Source organism: Malania oleifera, chromosome 6 (assembly GCF_029873635.1).
Source record: "Malania oleifera isolate guangnan ecotype guangnan chromosome 6, ASM2987363v1, whole genome shotgun sequence".
NCBI lineage: Eukaryota > Viridiplantae > Streptophyta > Magnoliopsida > Santalales > Ximeniaceae > Malania > Malania oleifera.
This window is the reverse complement of record NC_080422.1, coordinates 13,882,007-13,909,328: the sequence shown is the minus strand read 5'-3', so window position 1 is coordinate 13,909,328 and position 27,322 is coordinate 13,882,007. Positions and strand designations below refer to the sequence as shown.

Sequence of the window (27,322 nt, the reverse complement as noted above, 5' to 3'; positions counted from 1 at the left end):
AATGGTGATATACAGATATGTTTATATAGAGATATGATAAAATGTATTATACATATATGTCTTACTGAAAGGATGATATACGTGATATAAATATATGTTTGTACAAAGATGTTTTATACAGTAATATTGAATTGGGTTCTATACTGATATGAGATGAATGTGTACTGATATGATGAAGATGAAACAAAAAATGATGAGAACATTACTGATATGATGAGATGTACAAACATAATGAAATGTGAATACAGAAATGTGAAAATAAGAACCCTAATGGACCATAGTATATAGAACACGGTACCGTTGCTAGCATTGTTTTAGTGCAACCACACGTCTGGTACAAAGTGTGGCGAGACAATTAATTGGGCCTGAGAAGGGTTATGTTACCCCCTGGGGTCTGGACCAGGATTGGGTAGGTAAATTATACTACAAACGTGTTCCCTGTTTTGATCTAACCGGGTAGGCCAACCATGGTTAGGTCCAGCCTTCGGGTCGCACAACCTGGTCATGTAGGGTGAATACATGACGATGTGAATATCCTCAGGGCAGCCATGAGCTACAGACGCGATGTGTATTATATACTAGTGGATGCTCATGAGTTAGAAAATGTTATGAAAAGTGAAAAGGAAAATGAACAGTCGTAGGTTACAGACGCGTCATGCTATAGGCTGGTGGATACCCATGGGTTAGAAAATGTGAATATGAATATGAGAAATGAACAACCGTGGGTTACAGACGCGACGTGCTATATGCTGGTGGACACCTATAGGCTAGGAAATGTGAATATGAATATGGGACATGACAGAATATGAATATGATTATGAGGAATAATAAAGTATGTAAATGATATGAGCATAAATGAGTATGTATATGACACGAGAATGAACAAGTAAGTATAAGATTTGAGAACTGGAAGTATATGTATATATGATTATGAAAATGAGATAAAAGCTTTTGAAACTATGATACACATACTCATGTGATTATGAGTACATATCTGTATATATACATTTTTCTCTTATTAAAATGGAATGTGTTATGATATAATTAAACTCATGTGTCACACACTGTAAATAATTTATTCCATCTTACTGAGAGGTGTCTCACTCAAAATCTAAATATTTCAGGAAATCAGGATAGATCAGTAGAGAGAGTTCCGAGATAGAGGGGAGCTAGTACCCTGATAGACAGGGTAAGTGTTTTGAGTTGGGAAATATGATTTGTGAAATTCCTTGGTATATTTGGGTGCATTCTTGGAGTTGTATATGTGTATGTATGGGTGGGTAGCACTCTGGTATTGTATTGTATTTGGTTGGTATTGTATATTGGGCTTAATTATGATATGTATTCCGCTGCATGAGTATTGTGATTCTAGATGGACTGATCACCCGGTACCCCACTTTGGGTCGGGTCATATTGACATATGGTATCAGAGAGGTTTATGATATTGATTAATTATTGTTGTTTGTTAGAAAAAATATATAATGGTAGAAAAATCAGGACGTCACAACATTTTTAGAGCTTTTACTGTGTACACCTCTATTTTTATTTAGAAGCATTTAAATGTACAAAAAGTGTTTTAATGTAACGGTTGGGTTCATCCCCATAATTGAACTAGGGAGTCTTTGCCCCGTAAGAGAGTTCAGTTTTGTTCAGTTCGTAAATTGAAGTAGGGTGTCTCGGCCTCGTAAGGGAGACCAATTCGGCTCAGTCTGGTAATTGAGTTGGGGTTTTCCTCGCCCCGTAAGGAGAGGTTGTATGGTTGTGGCTCAACCTTGTAATTGAGCTGGGGTTTACATTATCCCGTAAGAAAAGATTGTAAACGGCTTCTGTTTTGCTCATTTAAGTAAGTAGGGAGAGTAGAATCCTTGGGGGTATGCCCAAGGTGGGAACGTAGGCTGGTTTGGTCGAATCTCGATAACAAATCCTATGTCTCTCTCTCTTTCTCTATCTCATTTAAATTTCTGCACTTTAATTTCTACATGTGTATGCTTATCTATTTATTGTTATAATCATTTGCATGCAAACATTAAATTAAATGAGATGTGTTGCACTCATGAATGTACGCATTAATTGGTAAATCATTTTTACATACACACCTTTAAATTTAAATGGGATATGATGTGGTATCTGTAAGCTAATATTTAATTTGTTATGAATGCCTTATTGGTTTTAAATATTAGCATAGCTGATTAATTGGAGGAATTGAGACTGCTTAGAAAGGCCCTATGTTGTGAAATACTGTTTGAGCTCTTAAATTTACCTAAAAAGTTTTAAATCCCCAATTCACCCCCCTCTTGGGATCACACTAATTTCATCAACCATTATACCTTTGTTTGTTATGAAAAATACATGAAAAATAATTATATTTTCAGCACAAAAATGTACTAAGATGTATGATAGATTAAATCCATGTCCTAAAAAAATGGAACATCATAAATAAAAAATCCAATTAAAATTGGAATAATGGGAACAATATGGTCTCAATATTTTAGTCTTTCTTTTTACAGTCTTATAACATAATAATAGTGGATAAGTCCGATCGGCCACTATAGTGTGGGCAATTTCTCATTTAGGTTGGAATTTTAGGTAATAAAAAAGTAAAAAAAAAAGGGTGTGTTGTAGACACGCCACTTGTTTGGAGCAATACACAACAAAATTATCTTTTTATTTATTTTTAACTTATTTTACTTTTATGTCAAAAACTCAAATTTTGGATTTTCATTATTTTATTGAGTCATAGGAGTCAACAGTTAATCTTCCGGCTTTATAAATGCATTTTTTATTATTATTTATGTCACGATGTTTCCGGAGGGGGCCAACTCCCGAGATATGGGGCTTGAATCTCTGTGTCGCCTCGACTGAACGGACGATTTGAAATTATATGAAAAAGGAAATGCATATGATTAAAAATGGGTCAAAACATAGCCTAATGGAGTCGCCACTAACCTATTTTTACCCTAGTTAAGGGTTAGAACACTTATTTAAGATGCTACCAATTTGTTGGTCTCTAAACTATTCCTAAGTCCAAGGAATTTGATAGTCAATGGTGTATGTTACCAAGTCAAATTTGGGAATACGATTATGTAAAGGGAAGGTATTGACACCCCTTTACACTCGTCTTGATTAGCCTAGGATTACCTTCAAAATTAATCGATCAAAACTCAAATTCTTTCCTTTTATTTCAATTACCAATCCATAATATATTGGGCAACCCTGCGAAAAAAAAAAGCTATCCTCACCTCAAGATCTCAAAAAGCGCGCAAAGACACAACCCCCAATGATCTCAATGAGGATTATTTGCTTAAGTTTATTTCAAATTAGGGAGTTTCTTTTCTCAAACCTTTAAAGATTGGGAGCCCTTGCAAAAGACAAAAGCCCCACGTCTCTAATTTCTCAAGGGAATGCGAAAACATAACCCTTAAGTTCAAAAGGAGATCCATTATGGAAACTTTATTTCAATGACACGTACAATCTATAGAGCATGTATTTATTCAAAGCATGTAAATCACAAAACATGCAAAAATGCACATAAACCAAGGGGTCTAATAGAATCATTATCATGCAAACTTGAAGCAATTTTATTAAACTCCTTGCCTCTCAGGTGACAACTAGGATTGTATAAATCCTACGGCACCAGTTACCACAATTATGTAGGTGTTGCTTTCCGAAAAGAAAATGAAAGGAAAATAAAAGAAAAAAAACCCACTTTTGGTCATCCAATGAGAAAATCATTGTCTAAGCACCTTAACCCGACTTCAAAGAGCGTAGAGTATTGATCTAAAAGGGGTTGGTCTCAGAATCCTAAGTTTTTTTATTTATTTATGAAAATGTAATAATGGTGATGGTGATGGCTAATAAATGCATAAAAATAGTTCGTTTTTGAAAATGTTAAACTTACATTGTTAGCTTGAAAAACCAAAGTTTTATAAAGGAGACCGAGTTTGCATTTTTGGTAATTAAAAGTGTGAATGAAATAAGTGAGTCTTGCAAATGAGAGAGAATTGAGTTGAAATGTGATGATATGCATGAGCATCTTTCATTAGATAAAGTGATGATTTAGTCTAATCATACATTGTGATGAGGCAGGTGCATGAGGACTCCATGCCTTTTTAGTGATTGTATCATCATTTTCCGTCTAGGCAACATGATGAGGTTGATCTACTAAAGTTGAATTGAATCGAGTCAAACACCATGGATCCATACTAGTTGCTTGAAGACCTTGGTAGCATTTTTTTGGGGCTCGTGGCCTCTCTAGGTGTTGGGGTTGAGGTACTCCTCACCCTTTTTTGGGCCACCTCTAGCCTTAGGCCCAATATGTTTGTCGATTTGGGGGGTGATTGAAGTGTTGAGATGATTGAAGCGCACCCCTACTTGATCTTCCCCCCTCAATTTTATTTACAAGGATCCTTGAGAAGCAAACTTTCCTAACTTGACATGCAAAAAAATTGAATTTTGATCTTGGAAGTACAAAAACTATGCCTATCAGCTCCAACTAGGGGAAGAAGAAGAAGCTCTCGAAAGATCTTCAATGACCTCCAAGGGACTTTTATTATGCTCAAGTCAAAATTTAAATAGAGTAGGGACAATCAAGATCATAAGTGTGTCGTTAATTTCTCATTTAGGTTGGAATTTTAGGTCATTAAAAAGTTTTAAAAAAAGGTGTGTTGTAGACACCCCACTTGTTTGGAGCAATACACAACAAAATTATCTTTTTATTTTAAATTATATTACTTTTATGTCAAAAACTCAAATTTTGGATTTTCATTATTTTATTGAGTCATAGGAGTCAACAGTTAATCTTCCGACTTTATAAATGCATCTTTTTTATTATTCATGTCACGATGTTCCCGGAGGGGGCCAACTCCTGAGATATGGGGCTTGAATCTCTATATCGCCTTGACTGAATGGAGGATTCAAAATTATATGAAAAAGGAAATGCATATGATTAGAAATGGGTCTAAACATAGCCTAATGGAGTCGCCACTAACCTATTTTTACCCTAACTGAGGTTAGAACACCTATTTAAGATGCTACCAATTTGTTGGTCTCTAAACTATTCCTAAGTCCAAGGAATCTGATAGTCAATGCTCTATGTTACCAAGTCAAATTTGGGAATATGATTATGTAAAGGGAAGGTATTGACACCCCTTTCCACCCGTTTTGATTAGCCTAGGATTACCTTCAAAATTAATTGATCAAGACTCAAATTCTTTCCTTTTATTTCAATTACCAATCCATAATATATTGGACAACCCTGCGAAAAAGAGAAGCTATCCTAACCTCAAGATCTCAAAAAGCGTGCAAAGACGCAACCCCCAATGATCCCAATGAGGATTATTTGCTTATTAAGTTTATTTGAAATTAAGGAGTTTCTTTTCCCAAACCTTTAAAGATTGGGAGGCCTTGCAAAAGACAAAAGCCCCACGTCTCCAATTTCTCAAGGGAATGCGAAAACATAACCCTTAAGTTCAAAAGGAGATCCATTATGGAAACTTTATTTCAATGACACGTACAATCTATAGAGCATGTATTTATTCAAAGCATGTAAATCACAAAACATGCAAAAATGCAAAAATGCATGAGCATCTTTCATTAGATAAAGTGATGATTTAGTCTAATCATACATTGTTTGATTATTTAGATGGGGCAGGTACTTTAGGACTCCATGCCTTTTTAGTGAATGTATCATCATTTTCCGTTCGGGCAACATGATGAGTTTGATCTACTAAAGTTGAATTGAATCGAATCGAGTTGAACACCATGGGTCCATACTGGTTGCTCGAAGCCTTGGTAGCATTTTTTTGGGGCTTTTGGGCTATCTAGGTGTTGGGATTGAGGTGGTCCTCACCCTTTTTTGGGCCACCTCTAGCCTTAGGCCCAATATGTTTGTCAATTTGGGGGGTGATTGAAGTGCACCCCTACTTCATCTTCCCCCCCCCCCCCTTTTTTTTACAAGGATCCTTGAGAAGCAAACTTTCCTAACTTGACATGCCAAAAATTGAATTTTCATCTTCATGTCCACAAACTATGCCTATCAACTTCAACTAAGGGAAGAAGAAGAAGCTCTCGAAAGATTTTCAATGACCTCCAAGGGACTTTTGTTATGCTCAAGTCAAAATTAAAATAGAGTAGAGACAATCAAGATCATAAGTGTGTCATAAAATTAATCAAATTTTCTTTTATAAGAGTGAACATTCCCTATCTTAAATGCTCATATGGTTAAATGCCCTCAAATTCCAAGGTTATAGCTGGGTTACAACTCCATAATTTTACTTTGATTAAACCACATATCAAACTTAACTCTCAAACACTTAATCTTCTTTTCATTAAGTTACCACTAATTTTAGACCATGTTTGAGTGTTATTTTTTTTTTTGCCTCCATTTCAATTGATGACTTTTGATGCAAACTAAAAATTAATTAATAAAAAGTTATTGTTGCCAACAATCGATAATGTTAGGGCTCTTTGATAGTTACGCAACTTAAAAGAGGGATGGGGGATCCAATGATTTTATATCCATTTTAAAACCATGTCTTCGCTTCCCGTCGAGTCACCCCCAAACCAGAGTCCGCTGTCCCCCCGAAGACTGTGTGTGTGTGTGTGTGTTTGAACGGAGAGAGAGATGACGACGATTAGAAGATTCTGCTGCAACGATCTTCTTCGCTTCGCATCCGTAAATCTTGATCACCTTACCGAAACTGTAAGCTATTTTAGTTTCTTTGTTTTTCTACTGAAGAAGCGTCAGAGTATCGAAGAAGAGGAGGGATTCACACTTATCTCTTTTACGAGTTGCAGTTTAACATGTCCTTCTACATGACCTATTTGGCTCGATGGCCTGACTATTTCCATGTTGCCGAAGGTCCTGGAAATCGAATCATGGGCTACAGTACGCTCTCTTGCTTTTTCTTACCCGCTTCTCATTTCCTCCACATTTCTCTCCCTCTGATTTTTTTATTTTTGGGTTTTGATTGTCATAAAATTATTGTTCATAGCATATATATTTATTGTTGGTGCCCTTTGGTTTCACTTGAAGCTTATCAATTTTGGCAATTTAAGTTGCGATGATCATGAACATTGTTGAAGGGAATGTCGCAGTGGTTTTTGATAGAAAGAGGTGGCTTTGGTGGGAAGATCTTGTGTGGAAGTTTGGCAGTGCAGATTTGAGTCGGTGTTTTTGTAGAGAGATTAAGGTTTTGTGAGCCTTTTTATCATTATCTTTCAATTGAGAGGGTGGCGGTAGGGTTGTTTGGCCCGTCTTGTGCGTGCAAGGGACATATCGATGAAGAATGCAGTCAAATATTTGCTTTGTTTTTGGGTTGCTTGAGGATGAGGTGATTTGAAACCTGAAGGGCGTAGTTGAGGTTGCATCACATGCACCCAAACTTCTTCTAGCACCTTTGGGCTATCCATCAACATTTCATCAAACAAGAGCAGACCACATCCTGTTGGATTGCATGTGTACATACCCTTTGCTGTTGATTCTATTTTTTTTTGGAATTGAGATTAATGGTATGCTTTCTAGACAGTTTTGATCACATTTTTTTTGATTTAGTCAGATGATGTGTTTCTTCCACTTTTAATTGGGTAATTTACACTCAACTCTCTCGGCTTTTTGAGGACTAGAAGGACATCCACTCAATATTTACAAAAAACAACTTGATATTCTTGTGATAGTTGGTGATTATATCATATAATTTCCATCCTTTTGTAAAAACAAATTGCCAAATCTAGTGTGAATAAGTGATTATGTTAGCAATATTAATTTTTGAGAAGTGTAGTTGTAAAAAGAAATTTGTCACAAAATTTTCTTTCCTCAGTGCAATTTTAGTAGGTTTTCCCAAAAAACTTTGGAGCTAAATTGTATGTTTTGAGCTGTAGTTTTTCACAAAATTGTCACGGATATTAATTTAGCATAAATTTTTCTTTTAGATAATGATATATTTAAATTATTGCTTTTGATTGCCATGAGATGGAGAGGGGAATTAGATGATAGATCAGCAACCTCAAGAGAGTTTATGTTATTTTGAAGTGTATGGGGAGATCCTAGTAATACTGTTATTAGGAAAATAAGTGTAATTTCCATTTTTTTTTTTGGAAGTTTCCCATAATATTGATTGAAATAAAATGAGGTGTGAATAAATTGCAAGACCAATTGATATTTTTAATAGGAAAATCTGTAGCAAGTATTTTGGTTTTTTTGATTTCCATGAATCTGATTTTGGTGTGCTTTTTTTTTTGCTGTGGATATATATTACTATTTTAACTGAAGATTCTGTTTCAGGAATCTTATTTTTAAACTGCGTCAGTTTTTATTTTTGGATTTACTAGAAACCTTTCTTATATGGTGTTATCACCTTGTTTGATTAAACACACCCCCCCCCCCACGGCGGGCTTTTCTTTCCTTTTTTTTTCTGCTAGAAACCTCATTTGAATTTTCATTCCATAAAAATGTTTTAACTTGAGATTATTTGAAGTTAAATTGAATTGACTGGGAGCTGGAGGTGCGTCACCAGCCGTGATGTTACTTGAATTTGTCAACTGTTAAGTGTTAAATATAGTAGTTTGTAAGAATTCTTTAGATTGATGCCCTATTGCTGCAATTCATGGTTTTACTCCTTTGGAGCAAACTAAATACTATTTTGGTATCTTTATGGGCATTATGGCGTCCACCTGAAATGTAAATAAATATTAGGTTCTTGCTAAAGTCTAGAAGATGTATGGAATTTGTGAGAGGGAATATTAATGCTTTTTGGTCTTCATGGTTTGATGCTTTACATCCATCTGCCTTGCGTCGTTTGTTGTTGTTGTTAATATTATTGGTATTATTGTTGTGGTTGTTGTTGATGGTTATTTTTACTCTACTAATGTTCCTGTCAATTGTGAGATGCTATGTGGATTAATGCATTGCATATGATTGTAGTTATGGGAAAAGTTGAAGGGCAAGGTGAGTCTTGGCATGGTCATGTCACTGCAGTAACTGTTGCTCCAGAATACCGAAGGCAGCAATTAGCTAAGAAATTGATGCACATGCTAGAAGACATTAGTGACAAGATGTAAGTGGGACAGTTATTTAAAGTGAAACTGTATTTTTCAATAATAGCTTTCTGGTTTAGAATGGTACTGTCTTGATTAATGAAATTTAGAGACATATTATTAACAGTCAGACAAAAATGATAGTACATGAATTGGAAGACAAGGTATACTAATACAACAAGAAAAACAATTGTAACTAAAGGAGAAGTATAATGTATTAAAGCCCTCCAATCTCTTTGCACATAAGCTTGTGCATCCACAAACTAAAAGCAGAGATATTGAAGCCAAAAACAGAACAATACTCCAAACCAAGTCAAAAGACCTCACCCACCCATTGGAAAAGTTGGAGTTTTGCTTCAGCCAAATACACCAAACCACATAAAGAGTAGTACTACTTCAAATAATCTCCAAAAATGACGGATGCATTTGCAAGGGAATAAACAACATCAATGATGATGTAGATTCTACCCTATAGAATCATCAAGAGCGGCTTTGAATAGTTTCAAGGTAAGTAATGGAATGTAATTTTGGTTATTCTACGAGGAATAATAAGGAAAAAGTTAAATTTGATGGTGGCATGAACCAAGAGAAGCAAGGTACAGTTGGTCTTTGAGTGTCCTAAAGATCCAATAACAGAATTAGGGGGGAGAAGGGTGAATTAGCTAATGGGGAGATGGAGCTTTTAGATGATGTACCTTTGCAGAGGGACAACTTAGGATTAGGTACAATTATCATCTTAGCTGAAATAAGGCAGTTCCTTTTCCAAATCTGATCCAAGATGCAGCAAGGGGTTGTATTCTGTTGAATATGAAGATAATCAAATAGACGAGTTTAGTGAGGACAAGAGGTGTTTAGAAACCGATGATAATCTCAACAGTTTTTGCGATTTTGACTCCGGATTTCTAGTTAATCAACTTAGAAATGAGTCAGAGATGAGAGGAGAAGACAACTGAGAAGAACTTGCTGGAGATTTGGGCTTTAACTAAAAACGGAAGAGATACTACTCCTTAGCCTTCACAGGAAGAGAGCCCTTTATTGTCTTTTGATATCAGGCAAGGATTAGAAGGTTTTGTTAAGCACATGCCTTATCAGAGTGAAACTTTGATTGATGAGGGGTTTTTGCACCTTGCTCCTTAGCCTATTCTAATGGGGATCAACATGAACTTCGAGTATCTTTTGCAGATATTGTGACACGTGGACGACCACCTGAAGTCCACCATTGGATGTGAACTTTATTTGTAGCAATTGAAGCTTCTCTTGGAAGCTAGCTTGGAAAGAGGATGACAACTTGCAAGTCAAAGAGTCTTGGTTTTTCAAGAAGCATAAAAACTTGCAAGTCAAAGAGTCTTGTTTTTTTCAAGAAGCATTTATTTCATTTAAGTTCCTAGATTCCACTATTATAATTATTCTAGTTCCTGGGCACCTATTTCCTATGACAAACTATTTCCTAAGAACCTCATTACCTATGTTTTAAATGTTTTATTTTACTTTTGTATTTTCTTTAATATCTTAAGAAGCCATGTGCAAGTCATGTGCATGCTCATGTAAGGCTATAAATATGCCATCACTTGTATTGTAAAATGCATCTTGCATTATCAATAAAAAAAGTAGCTTTTGCTTAAACTTGTGAATCTTGTTTCTCTCCTTGTGAGTGAGTAGTGTGAGGCTACGTTCGGTCTCCCCGGAGATTGGGTGGTGAGAGATCATGACAACAACAACGTCATCATCAACACTACACGCCCACTTCTATTTCATTGCTCACAGCCACAACCTTCTTCAAGCTTCATTCTTGTCTCAAGATTCCTAAGGATCAACTAGCTTGTTCGTGGCGCGATCGAGTGCTCGTTTGTCTTAGTGTTTGTCATTCCAAATCTTGTCTTGGTGTTTGTCATTCCAAATCTTTTGGTAAAGCTCGTTTCAATTCCTTGTTTGTGACCATCTAAAACAGCCCCTAAAGGTACCTTGTAAGCCTTGAACTCCACCAAAATACTTGATTGAAAAACCTTGTTCATTCTCTTTGAATCTTCGTAGATTTTCAACATGAACATGCTTGCTAGTACCGTGCTTAGGGATATTTGATTTTTATGCTAGGACTTGTGATATATAAGACTTTTAATATTATATCTTTTAAGTGAACTTGATTACTTGAATGAAATGATCAACTAAGGGCTTTTAACCAAATCATATATGTTTTCAAAATCTCAACAACTGGTGATCATTAGAATATGTTTGTGATGTTCATGCTTGATTAATTCAATTCTTCCCATAGATTGTGATATTGTGTGTGCTACAAAGAGGGTCAACCGTAGGACTAGGGCTACTTAGAACCATCCTATGTGATATTCTTAATAAGGTGGATGTTGGTGTTGGTTGTTCAAGTGTAAGGAGGGACAATGACAAGGAGACAGCGGATCCAGTGGGTGTGAATTCTTAAGAACCTGGAAAAGGTATTCTTCCTATTTGTGTGCAGTCCTTTTTTCCCGCCGATTCTTTTTGCTGCAATGATGGAACTAATAGGGGAAGTGACTTTGGTATTATTCGAGGGGTTAACAAGAGGGACTATAAAGACCCAACCGAGCTCTTATATGAAATGGGGTTAAAGTTAGTGACTCCTGCAGGAGTTGAGGTTAAGTTGGGGTTGAGTCTGAAACTTATGAGAGGAAAAAAAAAAGGGTGGAAAAAGAATTAAAAATTTTGGTTTCTTAAATCAATTATAGGGGAATGAAGGGGACAGGGAAGGAAGGGGACAAGGAAAGGGGGTAAGTGTGTTAGACTATGAAGATTATTAGTTGGAATGTTAGGGGTTTAGGGGATGTTAAGAGAAGTGTTTAATTAGGGAGGTTTTGTTAAAGAACTCCACCGATATTGTCTTAATCTAGGAGACTAAGCTTGATTTAGTAGATGGGGAGGTCGTTAGAGGGATTTGGGAAAGGTGGTGTAAGGATTGGGTTTTTGTATCCTCTCAGGGTGTGGCGGGTGGCATTGTAGTGTTGTGGAACACTTGGTCTATTACTAGAGTGTAAAATTTAGTGATTCCCCCCCCCCCCCCCTTTTTTCTGTGTTGCTTGAAATTAGAGATAGGGGTCAATGGTGGGTCTCCTCTGTGCATGGAAGGCCTGCTCTTGAGGGACCTTTTTGGGATGAGCTTTATTTTGTTTTTGGTTTTTGCTTGTCAAGGTGGATTATGGGTGGTGATTTTATTGCAGTTAAGTTCCCTCTGGAAAACAAAGGGGGTGGCAGGGTTAATGCATCTATGCAGAAATTTGATTTGGTTATTAAGGGGTGTGGGTTGAGGGATCTTCCCTTGGGCAATGCTAGTTTTACGTGGTCAGTTGGTGGGGCTAGGGAGGTGGCTAGTAGAATTGATAGGTTCTTTATTCTAATGACTAGGAGGAGGAGTTTCCTAATCTTCCTCCAGTAGTATTACCTAGACCCATGTCTAATCATTTTCCTTTCCTATAGGAATCTAGGAAAGTGCCTTGGGGCCCCACCCCTTTTAGGTTTGAGAATATGTGGTTAGACCATGGCTCCTTTCAAGCCTTGGTTGGGGATCTGTTGAGTGAGGTTGTGGAAAGGGGTTGGGTGGGGTTTAGATTTATGAAGAAGTTGGGAGGTTGAAAAAAAAATTGTAACTGTGGAATAGGGAGGCGTTTGGAGATATTAGGGTTAAAAAGTCTATTATTCTAGGAGATTTGGAAGAGTTAGATATAAAAGGAGGAGTAGTGACTCTTCAAGGGAGGAAGAGGCTAAAAGGGTTTCTTTGAATAATGAATTTGAAGAGTTGATCTTTAAGGAATTGAGAAGCTGGAGGCAAAAGACAAAGTTTAAATGGGTTAGAATTCTAAATGTTTTCATAGGATAGCCGATGGAAAATGAGAAAGAACTTGATAAGGGAGGTGGAGGTGGAGGTGGATAGGGGGTTTATTTTCATGGATTGTAGTAGAATTGCCTTTGAGATCACTAATTTTATTATAATCTGTATTCCAATGAGGATGAGAGTAGACCGATGGTGGAAGGATTAGACTGGGATCCTTTGATTGTTGATTGGATATCCTAGTTAGAGAGACCTTTTGAGGAAGAGGAAGAGGAAGTTAGGGCAACTTTTGTGATGGAGAGGGATAAAGCTCCTGGGTCAGATGGTTTTAATTTAGCTTTCTATCAAGATTGTTGGATGGTGGTGAAGAATGACTTGATGATGAAAGGTTTTATGTCTAATGTGAATTTTGTGGTGATAGTGAATTGTGATGCAAAATCTTGGTTTAGGACCACGAGGGGGATTATAAAAGGGGATCTTCTTTCTCTGTTTTTGTTTGTGTTAGTGACTGATGTTTTGCGTAGGTTGGTTGATAGGGTGGTGGATAGAGGTTTAGTGAAAGGTCTTAAAGTGGGCAGGGAGGAGATCATGGTGTCACACCTTCAATTTGCGGATGAATCAATCTTTTTCTAAGCCTTCTTTCCTAAATATATTGGGGCTTCTTCAAAATTTTGAAATGGTCTCATGGTTTAAGATTAATATGGGAAAGAATGTTATCACGTTTATTAATGTGCCTACAGAGAATGTTAGGGAATTAGCCTTGGAAGTTGGCTGTGCTGAGTTTTGGGATGGCTGTTATCCTATCTAGGGGTTTCTTTGAAGGGCAATCCTAGAGTAGCTAGTTTTTGGGATCCGGTGATGAGAGAGCATCCAAGCATTTAAATGGGTGGAAGGGAGCCTAGTTTTCTTTGGGAGGGAGGATTACTCTAATTTAGGCTTGTCTTTCTAGGATTTCGTTGTATTTTATTTCTATTTTTAAAATTCCAACTAGTCGTTAATAAGATTGAGAGAATTGTGAGATATTTTCTTTGGTCCGGGGTTGAGGGTTTTAAGGACCATTTGTTGAGTTGGAAGGTGGTTTGTAGGACTAAGAGGGAGGGTGGTTTGGGTCTTGGAAATTTGGTGTCTAACAACATGACTCTATTGACTAAATGACTTTGGCGGTTCCTGTTAGAGGTTTTTTCCTTGTGGCGTAAAGTTATCAAAAGGTAAATTTAGATTTGATGGGAATGGGTGAGATACTAATTTGGGTTCTAAATGTTCCTTGGAAAGCCCTGGAAAGCAATTTCCCAGATTTACCCTCTCTTTATTCCCCATACCAAATTTGTTTTGGGTAAGTGTTGCATTATCCGTTTTTGGAAAGATCTTGGTTGGGGAATGTTGTTCTGGCCACCTCTTTTCCTCACCTATTTTCTTGAGTTCAGGGCAGAATGATCCTGTTTCTTCTTTTAGTGTAGATTCGACGGTCCTTTACCTTGTTAGGATTTTCATTTTAGGATGGCCTTGAATGATAGGGAAACTATTGAGTTATTATCTTTGTTGGTTATGCTGAACAATTGCAGGTTATCTTTCAAGGATGATAGTCGATCTTGGTTGTTGGATTCCTCGGGTGTCTTTTCTTGTAAATCTTTTTGTGATTTCTTGATTGATACCAATTTCTTCTTGCCACTCTATAAAGTAATTTGGAAGGTCAAAATCCCCCCTAAAATCAATTTTCTTTGGTTGGTTGTGCTTAATAGGATAAAACTAATGACTTGCTGCAGTTGAGGAGACCTTTCAAGGCTCTCTCTCCTGATATGTGTATGCTTTGTTTTGATTGTTCCAAACCTTCCATGCAAAATCGCAATGCAAGATTGGAAGGTTTGGAGCAAGCTGTTAAATTATTTCGGAGAAAGCTGGGTTTGTCCTAGAACAGTGGAGGAGTTCTTGGTAATATCTTTTGTGGGGTTCGGTAGGAAGAAGGAAAGAATTGCTTTATGGAATTGTGCTTTATTTGCAGTGTTCTGGGGTTTGTGGAAGGAACATAAATTGCGTATTTTTTCAAGGAAGAAGATTCCATATTGGTTGGTGTGGGATAAGGTGCTTTTTATGGGTTCTTTGTAGCGTGTGGGCAGCAGAAATTTCAAGGGAATGTGTATTTCAGATGTTCAGTGTGGTTGGCAGTCCCTTCTAAGGGCGTGCTGATTTTAGTTTGCTGTCTTTCATTTTTTGTGTTATTATTTTATTTATTTATTTATTTTTTTGGGATTCCCAGATTTCGTTAGGGAGATGTCGTCTCTCCTGACTGTATATTCTTTCTATTTTTATTAAAAAAAAAAAAAGATATGGGGCCTGCGGATGAAGGTGGATTATGATGTTCTTGATGATCATTAGGATATGTTAGAGATGGTCATGAGGTTGCTAGGGTACAGGTGCAGGGGGCTATCGCTGCAAGGAGTGGGGGATCATGATGTTGATGATTTGAGTGATGAACGTCATGATGGGAAGATGTTGTGTGAAAGAAAATGGTGGGAAATGGTTATGGAGGTTTCCTTTAGAATCTAATTTGTTATGGCATCAGGTGATAAAGATTAAAGAGTAAAGATGGAATACAGAGAGGGAGTGGCAGTGCCTCTCATTTGAGTCCTTGGAAGCTTGTTTCCCATGTTGCTTGCCTTTTCTTTCCTTTCGTGTGTTTCAAAGCAAGAATTGGGGATAAAATCCATTTTTGGGAGGATATTTGGGTTTGTGAATCTTTGTTGGAGCTGTTGGTGCAGTGTTTTTTAGACTTTCTTCTGTTCACAATGCACCAATTTCTGCTATTTACTTCTTTGATTGGGGCTTTTTTTCTTCGTATTTCCTTTTTGTAGTAGTCTCAATGAAATAAAGGTTAATGAGCTAACTGAGCTCACTTAGTGTGCTGGATTCTTTCTTGCCCATTTTGCACCCCCCCGCGCCCCCGCCGCCGGGGGGGGGGGGGGTATACAAAGGCTTCTGTTTGGGGACACTTCAAGGTCTTTTTCTTCAAAGTTTTTCTTTTCCAGTCTCACAAAATCCACAAATCCTAGCCCTTTCCTTTTGAACGAAGATGTTCGGAAAGCGATGGTTCAATATAAAATCTGGGCTTTCATTTGTACTGTAATTTTCAATGAGATCAATATGAATGGTGTGTTACAGTCTTACAGATAAATAGGCCTTACAAAGACCTTTCAAATCTCTGCATACTCTGCTAGGAGTCAAATGAGACTACTGGTCATGTGTTCCTCCGTTGTAATTTGTAAGTAGGGGTGTACAAAAATTACCGAAAAATCGAGAACCATAACGAAACCAAACTGTTTCACATTTTGGTTTGGTTTTTTGTTTCAGTTTTTAATTTTTTAAAAATTTGGTTTTTGGTTTCGGTTCTAGAAATAAATCAAACCGAAAACCGGAGCACATGTATTATTTAAATTTTATATATTAAATATTCTATTTTATTTTTACCATTTCTTTTCAGTTCTGTAAATAATAAATATTTATATTTATTAATTAAAAATTATTGCATTCTAATTTTATATATTAAAGAAATCTTTCGATTTAAAATCATTACATTCTAATTGTCGATATCTTTCTGAACAGACTGAACAGTGGTTTCAAATGCATTGCGGTGGACAAATTTCTGTGGGGAAGGGGGTTTATACAGTTATAGGGAGAGCCAGGAAGATTTCATCTTCTGATGTGGGAATGGGAATTGGGAAGTCGAGTAGGGGAGAGAGGAGAGCATTGCATGCTTGGGACTAGGGAGATGCTTGTCCCACATCGAAAGTTCAAGAAAATGTCTGCCTCTGGGTTTCTTTTAAAGCCACTACTTGAGGGAGGCCTTAGGGATCGTTTTGAACCACTTATGCATAAGTGTTTTTTAGATAAAAAGTGCTGATTTTATAAGTGCTGATAATAAGCTCTAAATTGGAAAAGTGCTGAAAGTTATAAGCGGTGTTTGGTTGTGTTTAAAATAAGTGGTATTTGGATACATACTTTTATTATAGGATACTATGTAATTCTTTTTAAATATATTTTAAATTGCAAATATTAATAATTTTTGATTAAATAATTCATTAATAATTATTTTAATTATTTGTAATTAAAATTTAAATATTTTCTATTAAAAAAATAATATGAGATTATTATTTTTAATTAATAATAATTTTATAATTAATGTATATTTATAACAATCACTATGATATTAAATTATGATAAAAATAATATTATTAATTAAATTTAAAATTTGAATTTATTTAATATTTATTTAAATTAATAAATAGTTCTTGTTCAATCCAAACTTGAATTATAATTAACTAATATGTATTTTTAAATATATGTAAAAATTTTAATATTTTATGATTAAAAATTTCAATGATAATTATATTAATATTCTAATTAAAATTGAAATATTTTCTATTGATTAAAATAATATAATATTATTTATTAATTAATAATAATCTTGTTGTTAATATATATTTATAATATATGATTATCACATTAATTTATGTTATAAATAGTATTAATAATTAAATAAAAATTTTTAGTTTATTTAATATTCATTTAAATTTACAGATGGTTATTTTTATTCATTCCATAATTTAATTATAATTTATTAATAATTAATAAGTAATAATACATATTAAAATATTATATGATAATTTTTAATTAAAAATTTAATTAGTAATTATCTTAACTATTATTTTTAATTAACATTTAAATATTTTTATTAAGTAAAAATAATATAATATTATTTTTGATTAACAATAATCTTGTTCTTAATTTATATTTTTGACATATGATTATCATATTAATTTATGTTGAATAAATTATTAATTAAATTTATATTATTAATTTTTAATATTAATTTAAATTAATAGATGGTTCTTCTTCTATATTCTAAAATTTAATTATGTTTTTATTAATAATTAATATATTATAATACACAATAAAATAATATATGATTATCTTTTAATGTATTTTTAAATTATAAAATAGCCATAAAATTTTCTTGTATTTACAAAATTTACCGCGCCTATGAATAGTGCCACTTATAAGTGGCCAAAAAGTTATCTTTGATTGCTTTTCAAAATTTACTTAAATATTTTTACAAAAAGTGGTTCTGGAAAAGCATTTTTTGCAATAAGTGTTTGCTCTAGTACAAGCCAAACACCACTTTTTTATTTTATTTTATAAAAGTGCTTATTTTAAGTGAAAAGTGCCTTAAGCATTAACTCACAATTTATGTTATGCCTTCATGTTGGGCTTGGGCTTCAGGTAGTATACATTTAATTAAAAATTTTATGCCCATGATTTTCCTTGCCATCTGGGCATTTGGTTAAACACTGAATCAAACCAGATAACTGCATTAACTGTTTTGGGAAAAATAAACAGTGTTGGTTCGATGTTGGTTTGCTATTTTGAGAAACCGATTTTCTCGGTTCAGTTTTCAGTTTAGCGTAGAACTGAACCAAAGGAAACCGATACATGCCTATTTATAAGGTAGTGAGGTATATGCAGAACAACTTGTTTTTGTATTCTGGTCAGGATTGGGCAGCTTCAAAAATTATTCATAAATTTTTGATGGTGAAGTTTTGTGGTTTTGGGAAGAAGGAAGAGTAAGTATATTTTGGGACTACAGTTCCCACAATTCTTTGGCTCAAAAAGAATGATAGAATCTTCAAAGATCTGGAGACTTATTGAAGTTTGCTTTGGGAGAAAGTTAATTTTTTTGCTTCTTTTTTGGCACATTCTTTTGGGGTTTTTGGGGGTCTCTTGTCGTCCAAAATTTAAAGCAATTGGAAGATAGATTTGATGTAATATTTTTGTTTTTTTTTCTTTTTTTTTTACACCTTCTTTTGGAGAATTTCTTATCCTCCTTCTGTCGTAATTATTCTTCTCGTTAATAGATTTTCTTTGTTATAAAAAAAAATAAGTGTTGTCTATGATCATCATGATAGTAGTTGCCTGTGGTGCTCTTTGAGTCTTTTCTCATAGTTTCCTAGGTTTATTTTCTTGGTTTGCCATCTCTTACAGTTTAGCCTCTAGTCATGAGTGGTAACTGATAGAGTCTGGTACCTCCCCTATTATCTTTACACACTGTATGATGCTAGGGTTGAGGGACAATATAATAAATGCTCATTAATCCCCTTGCCCCCAAGTTTCTTGTAATAGAAAAAAAATTAATTGCATGAGCAGCATTGTTTGCCTAAACAATTCTCCCAGTTAGTGCCTTGATGTTTATTATCTTGTTAATTTGAGGGAAAATTTGGTAAAACAATACCTAGGTCTGCATTGGTGTTCAAAACCCTATGAATTTGGATTTTAGAGGGAATTTAGTTGAAAAATTGGATTTTTCACTTTTAAATGCAGAATATGATTGTATGAACTATGAAACACAATCTATCATTTTCTTGTATTTTGCTGCTGAACTGCAATTTTCCATAGTTCTTAAAAAAAATGAAAGAGAAGAATTTACAAAGAGGAGAATAAGACATCGCCAATCAAAATTCTAGAAAAAAATCCAGAAAGAAAGGAACTAAAAACACACAAAAAATGCTTTGAAGTATCAAAGCTAAAAGTTCTTCCAATCTTGTTGAATTTCTGAAAAGCTTGCTACCTTAAAGCATCCAGAGCCAACACACCATAAAGAGGCCAAATAATGAATCTTCTTCCAAACCAGCTGCCTATTCAATTTTTTCAGTTTTTCCCTGAAAAAATCCATGCATTGTGCTGCTATGATAAACCTCACAGCACTGCAAATATTCCACACTTCCACAGAGCAGCCCTATCCTTCTTCTAAAACCTTCGAAAGAGAGCCAGAATTCTGTCCACTGTCTTTGGACAAACCCAAGCTTCTCCCAACATGCCAAATAATTTATTCCCAATGCTCCATGCAAAATCACAATGCAAGAACAAATGAGGAGTCAGACTTAGAATTCAAATAACAAAGCACACAAACACCTGGAGATAAGGCCTTCAAAGTTATCCTCATTTGCAGCATATTATTAGTATTCAAAATCTAGTTTGAATATGAATCCCCTCTTCTTCCTCCTTTGAATATCCTCCACCACCTCATTAGCCACGAAAATGGCATCCACTATCTATCTACCCCATACAAAAGCACTATGAGAAGTAGAAATGGTCTTATCAAGCACCGAGCTAAACCTATTAGCTAGAACTTTGGTGATAATCTTATAAACACTAGAGACTAGGCTAAATAGGTCTGAAGTCTTCTATCTTGAATGGACCTTGATTTCTTAGGCACGTGGGTAATAAAAAAAAGGAGTTAATGCTCTTACTTAGAATCCGATTCCTGTAAAATTCATAAAAGACTTCAAGTAAATCATCCTTAATAGTAGCAGCAGTCTTGGAAAAGAGCTAGATTAAAACCATCCGGACCCGAAGCCTTATCCTTTCCATCCCAAAAACTACCTCCTCACCTCTCCTCCTCAAAAGGTCTCTCTAACCAAAGCATCTGATCTCTAGAGATAAGATCCTTCTCTAAACCGTCAACCATTGGTCTACAACCCTCATTCCTCCTTTCAGAATAAAGGTCATCGAAAAAGTTAGGGATCTCAGAGGCTATTCTATTAGGGTCATTAATAATTCTCCCTCCTCACACCTCCAACTCTAATTTTTCCTCATCTTTACATTAGCTAGCTTATGGAAGAAGCCAGTATTACAATCTCCTGCTCCGATCCATTTAAATTTAGTCTTTTGTCTCCAACTCATTTCCTTGAAAATCACCTCTTCCAATTTATTCTTTAAAGAGATCCTTTTTTGCCTCACTCTCCGAAAGGTTATTTACCTTTTCCTTTCTATCCAAAAAATCCAGCTCATCTAAGATACTGGCTTTTCTAATTCTAACATCCCCAAACACCACCTTTTTTCCAAATTTCAGATTCTCCTTCAAAATTTTCAGCTTCCTCATAAACCTAAACCCTTCCCAATGCCTCCCTATCTCCTCTTCTCATGAGTTCCTAACTGGGGGATTAAAAGAAGCATGGTCCAGATGCATATTCTCAAACCTAAAAGGAGTGAGACCCCATGAAACCCAACTTGATTCCAGCATAATGGGGAAGTGATCAGAAGTAGGTATTGAGAGAGCAGTTTGAGAAAGATTATGGAATTCATCCTCCTAGTCATTTCACACTCCTTAATAAGCAGATCAATTGTTGCATGCTAGCATTAAAGCTGCCTGTGCCTTTTCTTTTTTCCCACAAACCTAACCTCATTAAAAGCCCCTCCCACAACCTATATTGGTGAGCAAAACCCATAAAGGTAATAAAGCTCATCCCAAAGAGCACTGCAAAAATTAATTAGACATGTTGTACCTTGAAGGGGCTGGTTGAAATATGGTATCTTCACGTATAGGTTGAAGTTTCTTTCAGATAATGTTTCTGGTGTGTTTGTGACTTCTAGGATAGATTTGCGAGAATTTCCTGGTAGGCGAGGTTTTCCTTTCATTGATGATGAGGGCATTAACGTACATACATTTAACGTTTCTTGATGCCACAAGGGGTGAGATTTGACCAACTCCCACTTTTTACCCATGATGGTTAACGTACATACATTTAACGTTTCTTGATGCCACAAGGGGTGAGATTTGACCAACTCCCACTTTTTACCCATGATGGAGGTAAAAAGATAAGGAAGAAGCTCAAGTTCTTTGGAGAAGATGCTTGATATTGACTGCTTTTGGAGGGTAGGAATTAGGTTGGATTCTTGAAAGAGCAATATGAGAAGGGCAAGGAGACTTGGAAAATTTCAAGTGCTTGGTAAATTATGATGGGTAGGTTTTTATTTTATTTTATTTTTTAATAAAAAAAAATAATAAGTTGTTTTAGCATGAAGAGGTGAAGACACTAGAGAAAAAGCTGTAGAAGCAGCCTTCACATAAATGATTGAAAAGAATGTGACCTATTACTGCCCTAGGTTTATATTTCTAGGCGTTGTCAAGTGTCTATATATATATGTGTGTGTGTGTGTGTGTGTGTGTGTGTGTATAAAGTTAAAAACCCGAACATAAGATTGATTGTGCTCAATGAACAATCAAAAGGTAAGAAGGATGCCAGTTTTTAAGCTTTGCGTATCATTGTTAAAGGTTAAAGGTTGCTTTCATAGATCATCCTCTCCGGTTCTTCCATTAGTCTGACTTCTGTGAGGGAGAAAATGTTTTTCAATGAATTGAAATTGAATATGAATTTGTTTGGTGGCTCAGAATATGCTGCTGCGCTTACTTTCCTTGTCAATCCACAAAGAAATGGGAAGGTGGATAATTTTTTTCAAAAAAAGAAGAAAAAAAATGGCTCATGGAAATGAAAAAAATGGCCTTTAATTTCCCATTCCCTAAATCCTTGGAGCATAAAGAGCACATAATTTTCTGTTAGAGCTTCATTTGAACCAAATCCCCTTCCTCCTGCAGGGGTGACGTGGGTAAGTGTAATGCACATTGCAAATAAATAATTGAAACTTGCAATGAGAGATTTCCATATCAGACCACTGATTACCAGGGACTTCATGATTGAATAAGTCAGCTGGAATAGAGCAATCTTCTTGTATAGAATGTTTATGTTGTGATATTTTTGGAGTGGTGGTGTCCATGCTCAAAGTTGGTCCAGTTCAACTTGGCTTAAAGTTAATTCCAGTTCAACTTGGCTTAAAGTTAATTAATGGATGATTAATTTTGTTTACAGTTCCTTGCAAATTTCAGTCCAGCTCATGTTTGTCTGTATATTGACATTAACAGGAGCTTCTTAAAGAATGTGTTATGATCATGAGTATTTATAAATTGAACTTGAGGGTTTTGGCCTAATCTATATAATGCTGAATAGAAGGCTTATTCCTGTCTCTGTCATAAGTTACTTCACTACCATTGCACTTGGGAGCATAGATTTTGGGTAGGGGATTTGGACAAAATACAATTTTGTATTGCATTTTGTTCACCTAGATACAAATCTGAGGTCCAAGCCCCAAGAATGGTATGGAAGTTTTTGGCAATTATTAGGATGACAACTCCTGGTTTAGCCTTTATGAGTCTTGTCATATTTTTGATTTTTGTGCTATCTGGCAGTATCTGCTGGTAGAACTAAGAGGAACTTCTTTTGCAGTGACAAGGCTTACTTTGTTGACCTTTTTGTAAGGGCATCAAACACTCCAGCCATAAAGATGTATGAAAAGGTAATGGTGCCCTAATTTCTCACTCCAGATTGGAGAATTTCTAATGCTGTGGTACCACTTTTTTTCTGCTGGCATGCACTTCCATATTGCTTTGAATTGGTATTTTTGGAAATTTCCTTTTCAACTCCCTCTTCTGGCATCAATTGATGATTTAGGTTTAATGTTATAACCTCCTTACCTTACCCATGGTTTTAAATGTAAGATATACCAAGAATAATAAAAAAAAAAACACACTCCAGAGCTTCATTTCAACCCTTTTTTAAATTGTGACATTTGAGATACCAAATGTTGGATTTCGGGATTTGTCATGATTTTGACATTTTCTTTTAGAAACATTAAGGCTTATGTATGGGAAAATGGAAAAATTGACAACAGGGATTGATAGTGAGAATCAAAGACAAAAACAATATAGAGGTTTGAAATATAAGACATTGTATTGCCATATTTTCCTATTACTTTGATTATTGCTCATCTGATATTATTTTAATTTAGTTTGTTTTGCATAGCCCTGTAAACCACCACTACCACTGAAGATGAAAAAGGAAGGTCAGTGCTCAACCCTCCTTTTGTTGGAGAGGGAGGGTGTGTATGTGGATTTTTTTATGGGCGTGTGCAAACCTATAACAATCTATCATTTTTCCCCTTTTTGTAGAATGACTAATTCTAAATGTGTATTATTTTTTAAGTAGGAGCTACCCTTAAATGGCAAATATAAATGGCAGTGATTAGTTACAAATTCTGAGTTAGTGGCTGGTTTTAGGAGATCTAGTTATCAATTGTTAGAATCTTGTAAAAATTGCTGCCCAAATAAATCGCCTTTTCTGTCACACAAGAACTAGCGCCACGTTCCTTAGGAAGAGTAGTGCACTACTAGTGCTATATACATTCCTTCTGAAAACTTCACTTTGAAAAAGCCTTGTGATATATATACATATATACATATATATATATATATATATATTTTTTATTGTTCAATATATTTCAAGATATGCTATGTTGCCAAAGGACCATGCTGTTTCCCTCCACCCCACTCCCCCTCACTTTCTCCCCCACCCCCCACCCCCCCTTTTTTTTTCCCGGGGGGGGGGGGTGGGGGGGACTTGGTTTTATAGCTATAAAATTAATCCAGCATGCTTTGCAGTGAGTCCACTGCTCTGTTCGCTAATCTTTATGAATAGCCACTCATTGCAGTGCTTATCTTTTATTTGGGTCTTCACTGGGATTTTGTTGTACTGCACATTGTCCTAGAATTGAATTGACCTTTTTCTCATTTCTGCAAATTTGATTCCCCACTTAGAAGGCTTGTGTATAGCTTTTAGAGTCAATTGAACATTCTTTCCTGAAGTCCACTGCACTTTTTTCTATTTTTGATGAGTAACCACTCACTTTGCTGTTCTAGTTGATTCTTATTTAGGTAGCCTACACTGTGTATTTCTGTGCACATCTTCCTTAAATTGTACCCAATTCTCATTTTATTTTTCAAGTGATTCCTCAATTAAGTTTTGAGATTTTCAGGATTTGTTAACCAAATATCACATGTGGATACCTGGGCTAGAGTCTGTAAAGAATGCAGCTTATGCAAGGGAACTGTACTTTTTATTTTATTTTATATTTTTCTTATTTTTAAATTTTGTGGAACCTGGGGAATTGTGTTCAGAAGTTCTAGGTTGAATGGACAAATTATATGCCTTTTACTGAACATTGGTTGAACTCTGCTTTTACACTTTCACAGAAATCCCCGTAGGGTATTACTATTTCTTTATTAGTGAAGATAGAAAACAGAAGGGTAGTTTGCTGGTAGATGACTAGGGTTGCATGTCTTCAAACTTGTGCATCTTTGAGTATTGGGTCTCAGATTGTTTTTGGCTTTGAGGCACAGGCATGCCTTAAAGCTTGGACGGGAGATAGCATCCTACAAATCAGAAACCTGATGGAGTCCATTATCTTGCCATGCTCGACTTAGTGTAAACCCATCCATTAAAAGCATAGGGACTCCTTTGTTCGCATGACATGGCGAAAACTAGACATGTCTGTTTTTGTGATGAAAGTTATGTTGGATGCTTTTGCCAATCATGTTTTTTCATAAGCAGGATCCTGGTCAACATTTATTTTCAAACTGGGCAGACCCACAACCCATAAGTTAGGTGGTTTGTTTATTGGATGCTCTGGTAAATCATGGAAGTAATTTATATTTTTTTTCTTTTTGTTTTCTTAGTTTTCTTCTTGATGTTAATGTTCATGACCATGCTGTGTGTAAGATCCCTCAAAGCTTGGTTATGTAATCTATAGATGTGTCTGGTGAATCATGGAGGTTTGTTTTCTTCAAATGTTCATTTTCATGATTATGCTCATTATCTATGCTCTCTCTCTCAGCTTGGGTATGTAATATATAGACGAGTGCTGCGCTATTATTCTGGGGAGGAAGATGGATTAGGTGAGTCCTGCAACAGCATACACGAGTCTTTTTTATGATGATACTGTTTCATACCTTATTGTTATTTGGTTATCCTCTCCCAGATATGAGAAAAGCATTATCTCGGGATGTTGAAAAAAGGTCCATTATCCCTCTGAAGCGGCCTGTTACTCCCGATGAACTGGAGTATGATTAAAAGTTGCACTGTTTAGAACCACAGCCAACGAAATTTGATGGAAGTTTTCTGTGTGGTTGGGACTTGAGGAAATGCTAGGGATGGACAATCAAGGCTGATTTTAGAATTTGTGTCACAGGTGAGGTATGAATGTGCATGTGCAGGAATGTGTCTGCTTATGTCTAGTTTCTGCATTGCAGTGGAGGTGGAATACCCTTTTATTTGTACTGTTGACTTTCATTTAGGATAACATGGTTTATCCTTGGTAGAGGATGATTTATTATATCTTCAATGTTTATGAACTAATTCTTTTTGCATGTCTCAATAGCATACATATTATCTATTTTGGAATGGATGATATACACCTTTCTTGTTTATTACACCTGCAATTTTCAATAGGCAGCTGCCCCCTTTCATGCCCCAGCACATTGACACTGAAAAGAAAGGAAAATATGAGGAATTTCGAACATCTGATCTGGACATGTCATCTTAATTTGAACAGCTTCGAGGCATTTGGCATTTATGAATGAATGAAAATTTGAGCCCTTAACAAAGTACGACTAATGAAATTGGTGCACCTGAAGGTTTAGAACCGACGCTGCCATTTTTCTGAAAAATTAGAACATGCTGGTTGTTGAGCAATATTTTCGGTTTTGTTTTTAGTTGTGTTTCATTGTCGAGGACTAAATCATTCACAAGACTAACTTCAGGTTATCTGTTTAAGTGGGCAATAGGGTGGACTGCAAGTTGGGATTGAGAACTTGAAAGCTAATACCCCAAGTAGAGAGCATGGAACTTTAGATTTGAAACTGTGGAATGAAAAAATTTAATACAACTGCTTTGTATTTTATTCAGAATTTTTGTTCACACCATTTTGTTCAAACTGGATTTAGTTCTACTGCATTATATTTATATTCCAAACAGGTGTGTATAGTGCTGTTTTACATGATCTTTTCTGTACTGCTGTTGCACTTCCTGCCTTCCTGGCGCTTGGTTTCTGGACTAGGGCCCCCAATCCTGCCTTTCTCTGCCATTTGCAGGGTGTGTGCGCTACCAGAAGTGCATTTGGTCCATCCTATTCACTTTAAAATGACATGTTTGGTACTTAAAAAATGTATAGACGTCCATTTGAGTCCTGTTTTCACCTTTTTATTTCTTGGTCTTTTCCATTCTACTTTTGTAGCTGATATATATACATATACACATGGTATTACACTTTGTTATTTGTGATAGAGCATGAAAGCAGCTTTCCTTGCCAACTCAAAATTCCGACTGCCCCTTTTCTAGATTTCAAGGTTTCGTGGTAAGCATAAATTCCACTTAAGCTTTCACTATCAGCCCCTGCCTATGCAAGCAATTTAGGGGTTCAACATCTTCTCATTTTCTTTTTAATTTTGTTTTATTTGGGGCCGGGGGGTTGGGGTTTGAATGTGGCACGTGCTTGTTTTTTCCTTAAATTTTATGCGGCAAAGTAGCTTGGGTTGATAATTAAACGCAAGACGAGGAAACTTGCATACCATGGCTGCTAGCCTTGTAGACCTCCAAAAACAAGAGGGGGGAATATCATGTCTGAATCCTGCTGTTGATATTTTTGTCATCTTCCATGATATTTTTGGGGCAATTACACTGTCCCAAGCCTCACTTTGCACAAATGAGATTGGTGAGTTTTTTGGACTTCAACTTAAGTGGATTCACTTTCCGAAAATCT

General features: G+C 35.7%; 1 protein-coding gene across 1 annotated transcript; it reads left to right on the top strand.

Moving 5' to 3' along the window:
- Nucleotides 1-6,448: 6,448 nt before the first annotated feature.
- On the top strand, nt 6,449-25,965 carry LOC131157482 (N-terminal acetyltransferase B complex catalytic subunit NAA20). Its single transcript, XM_058111671.1, has 6 exons — nt 6,449-6,700; nt 6,796-6,886; nt 8,921-9,053; nt 22,957-23,026; nt 25,400-25,460; nt 25,544-25,965. Exons 1-6 carry the CDS (start codon nt 6,623-6,625, stop codon nt 25,633-25,635), a joined length of 525 nt encoding a protein of 174 aa, XP_057967654.1. The 5' UTR covers nt 6,449-6,622; the 3' UTR covers nt 25,636-25,965.
- Nucleotides 25,966-27,322: the final 1,357 nt, after the last annotated feature.

Bases quoted from the DNA above. Each gene is read 5' to 3' on its own strand.
- LOC131157482 (XM_058111671.1), top strand. From the start codon at position 6,623: ATGACGACGATTAGAAGATTCTGCTGCAACGATCTTCTTCGCTTCGCA. The intron at 9,054-22,956 runs GTAAGTGGGACA...CTTCTTTTGCAG, and splicing joins GAAGACATTAGTGACAAGAT to TGACAAGGCTTACTTTGTTG. The intron at 23,027-25,399 runs GTAATGGTGCCC...TCTCTCTCTCAG, and splicing joins CCATAAAGATGTATGAAAAG to CTTGGGTATGTAATATATAG.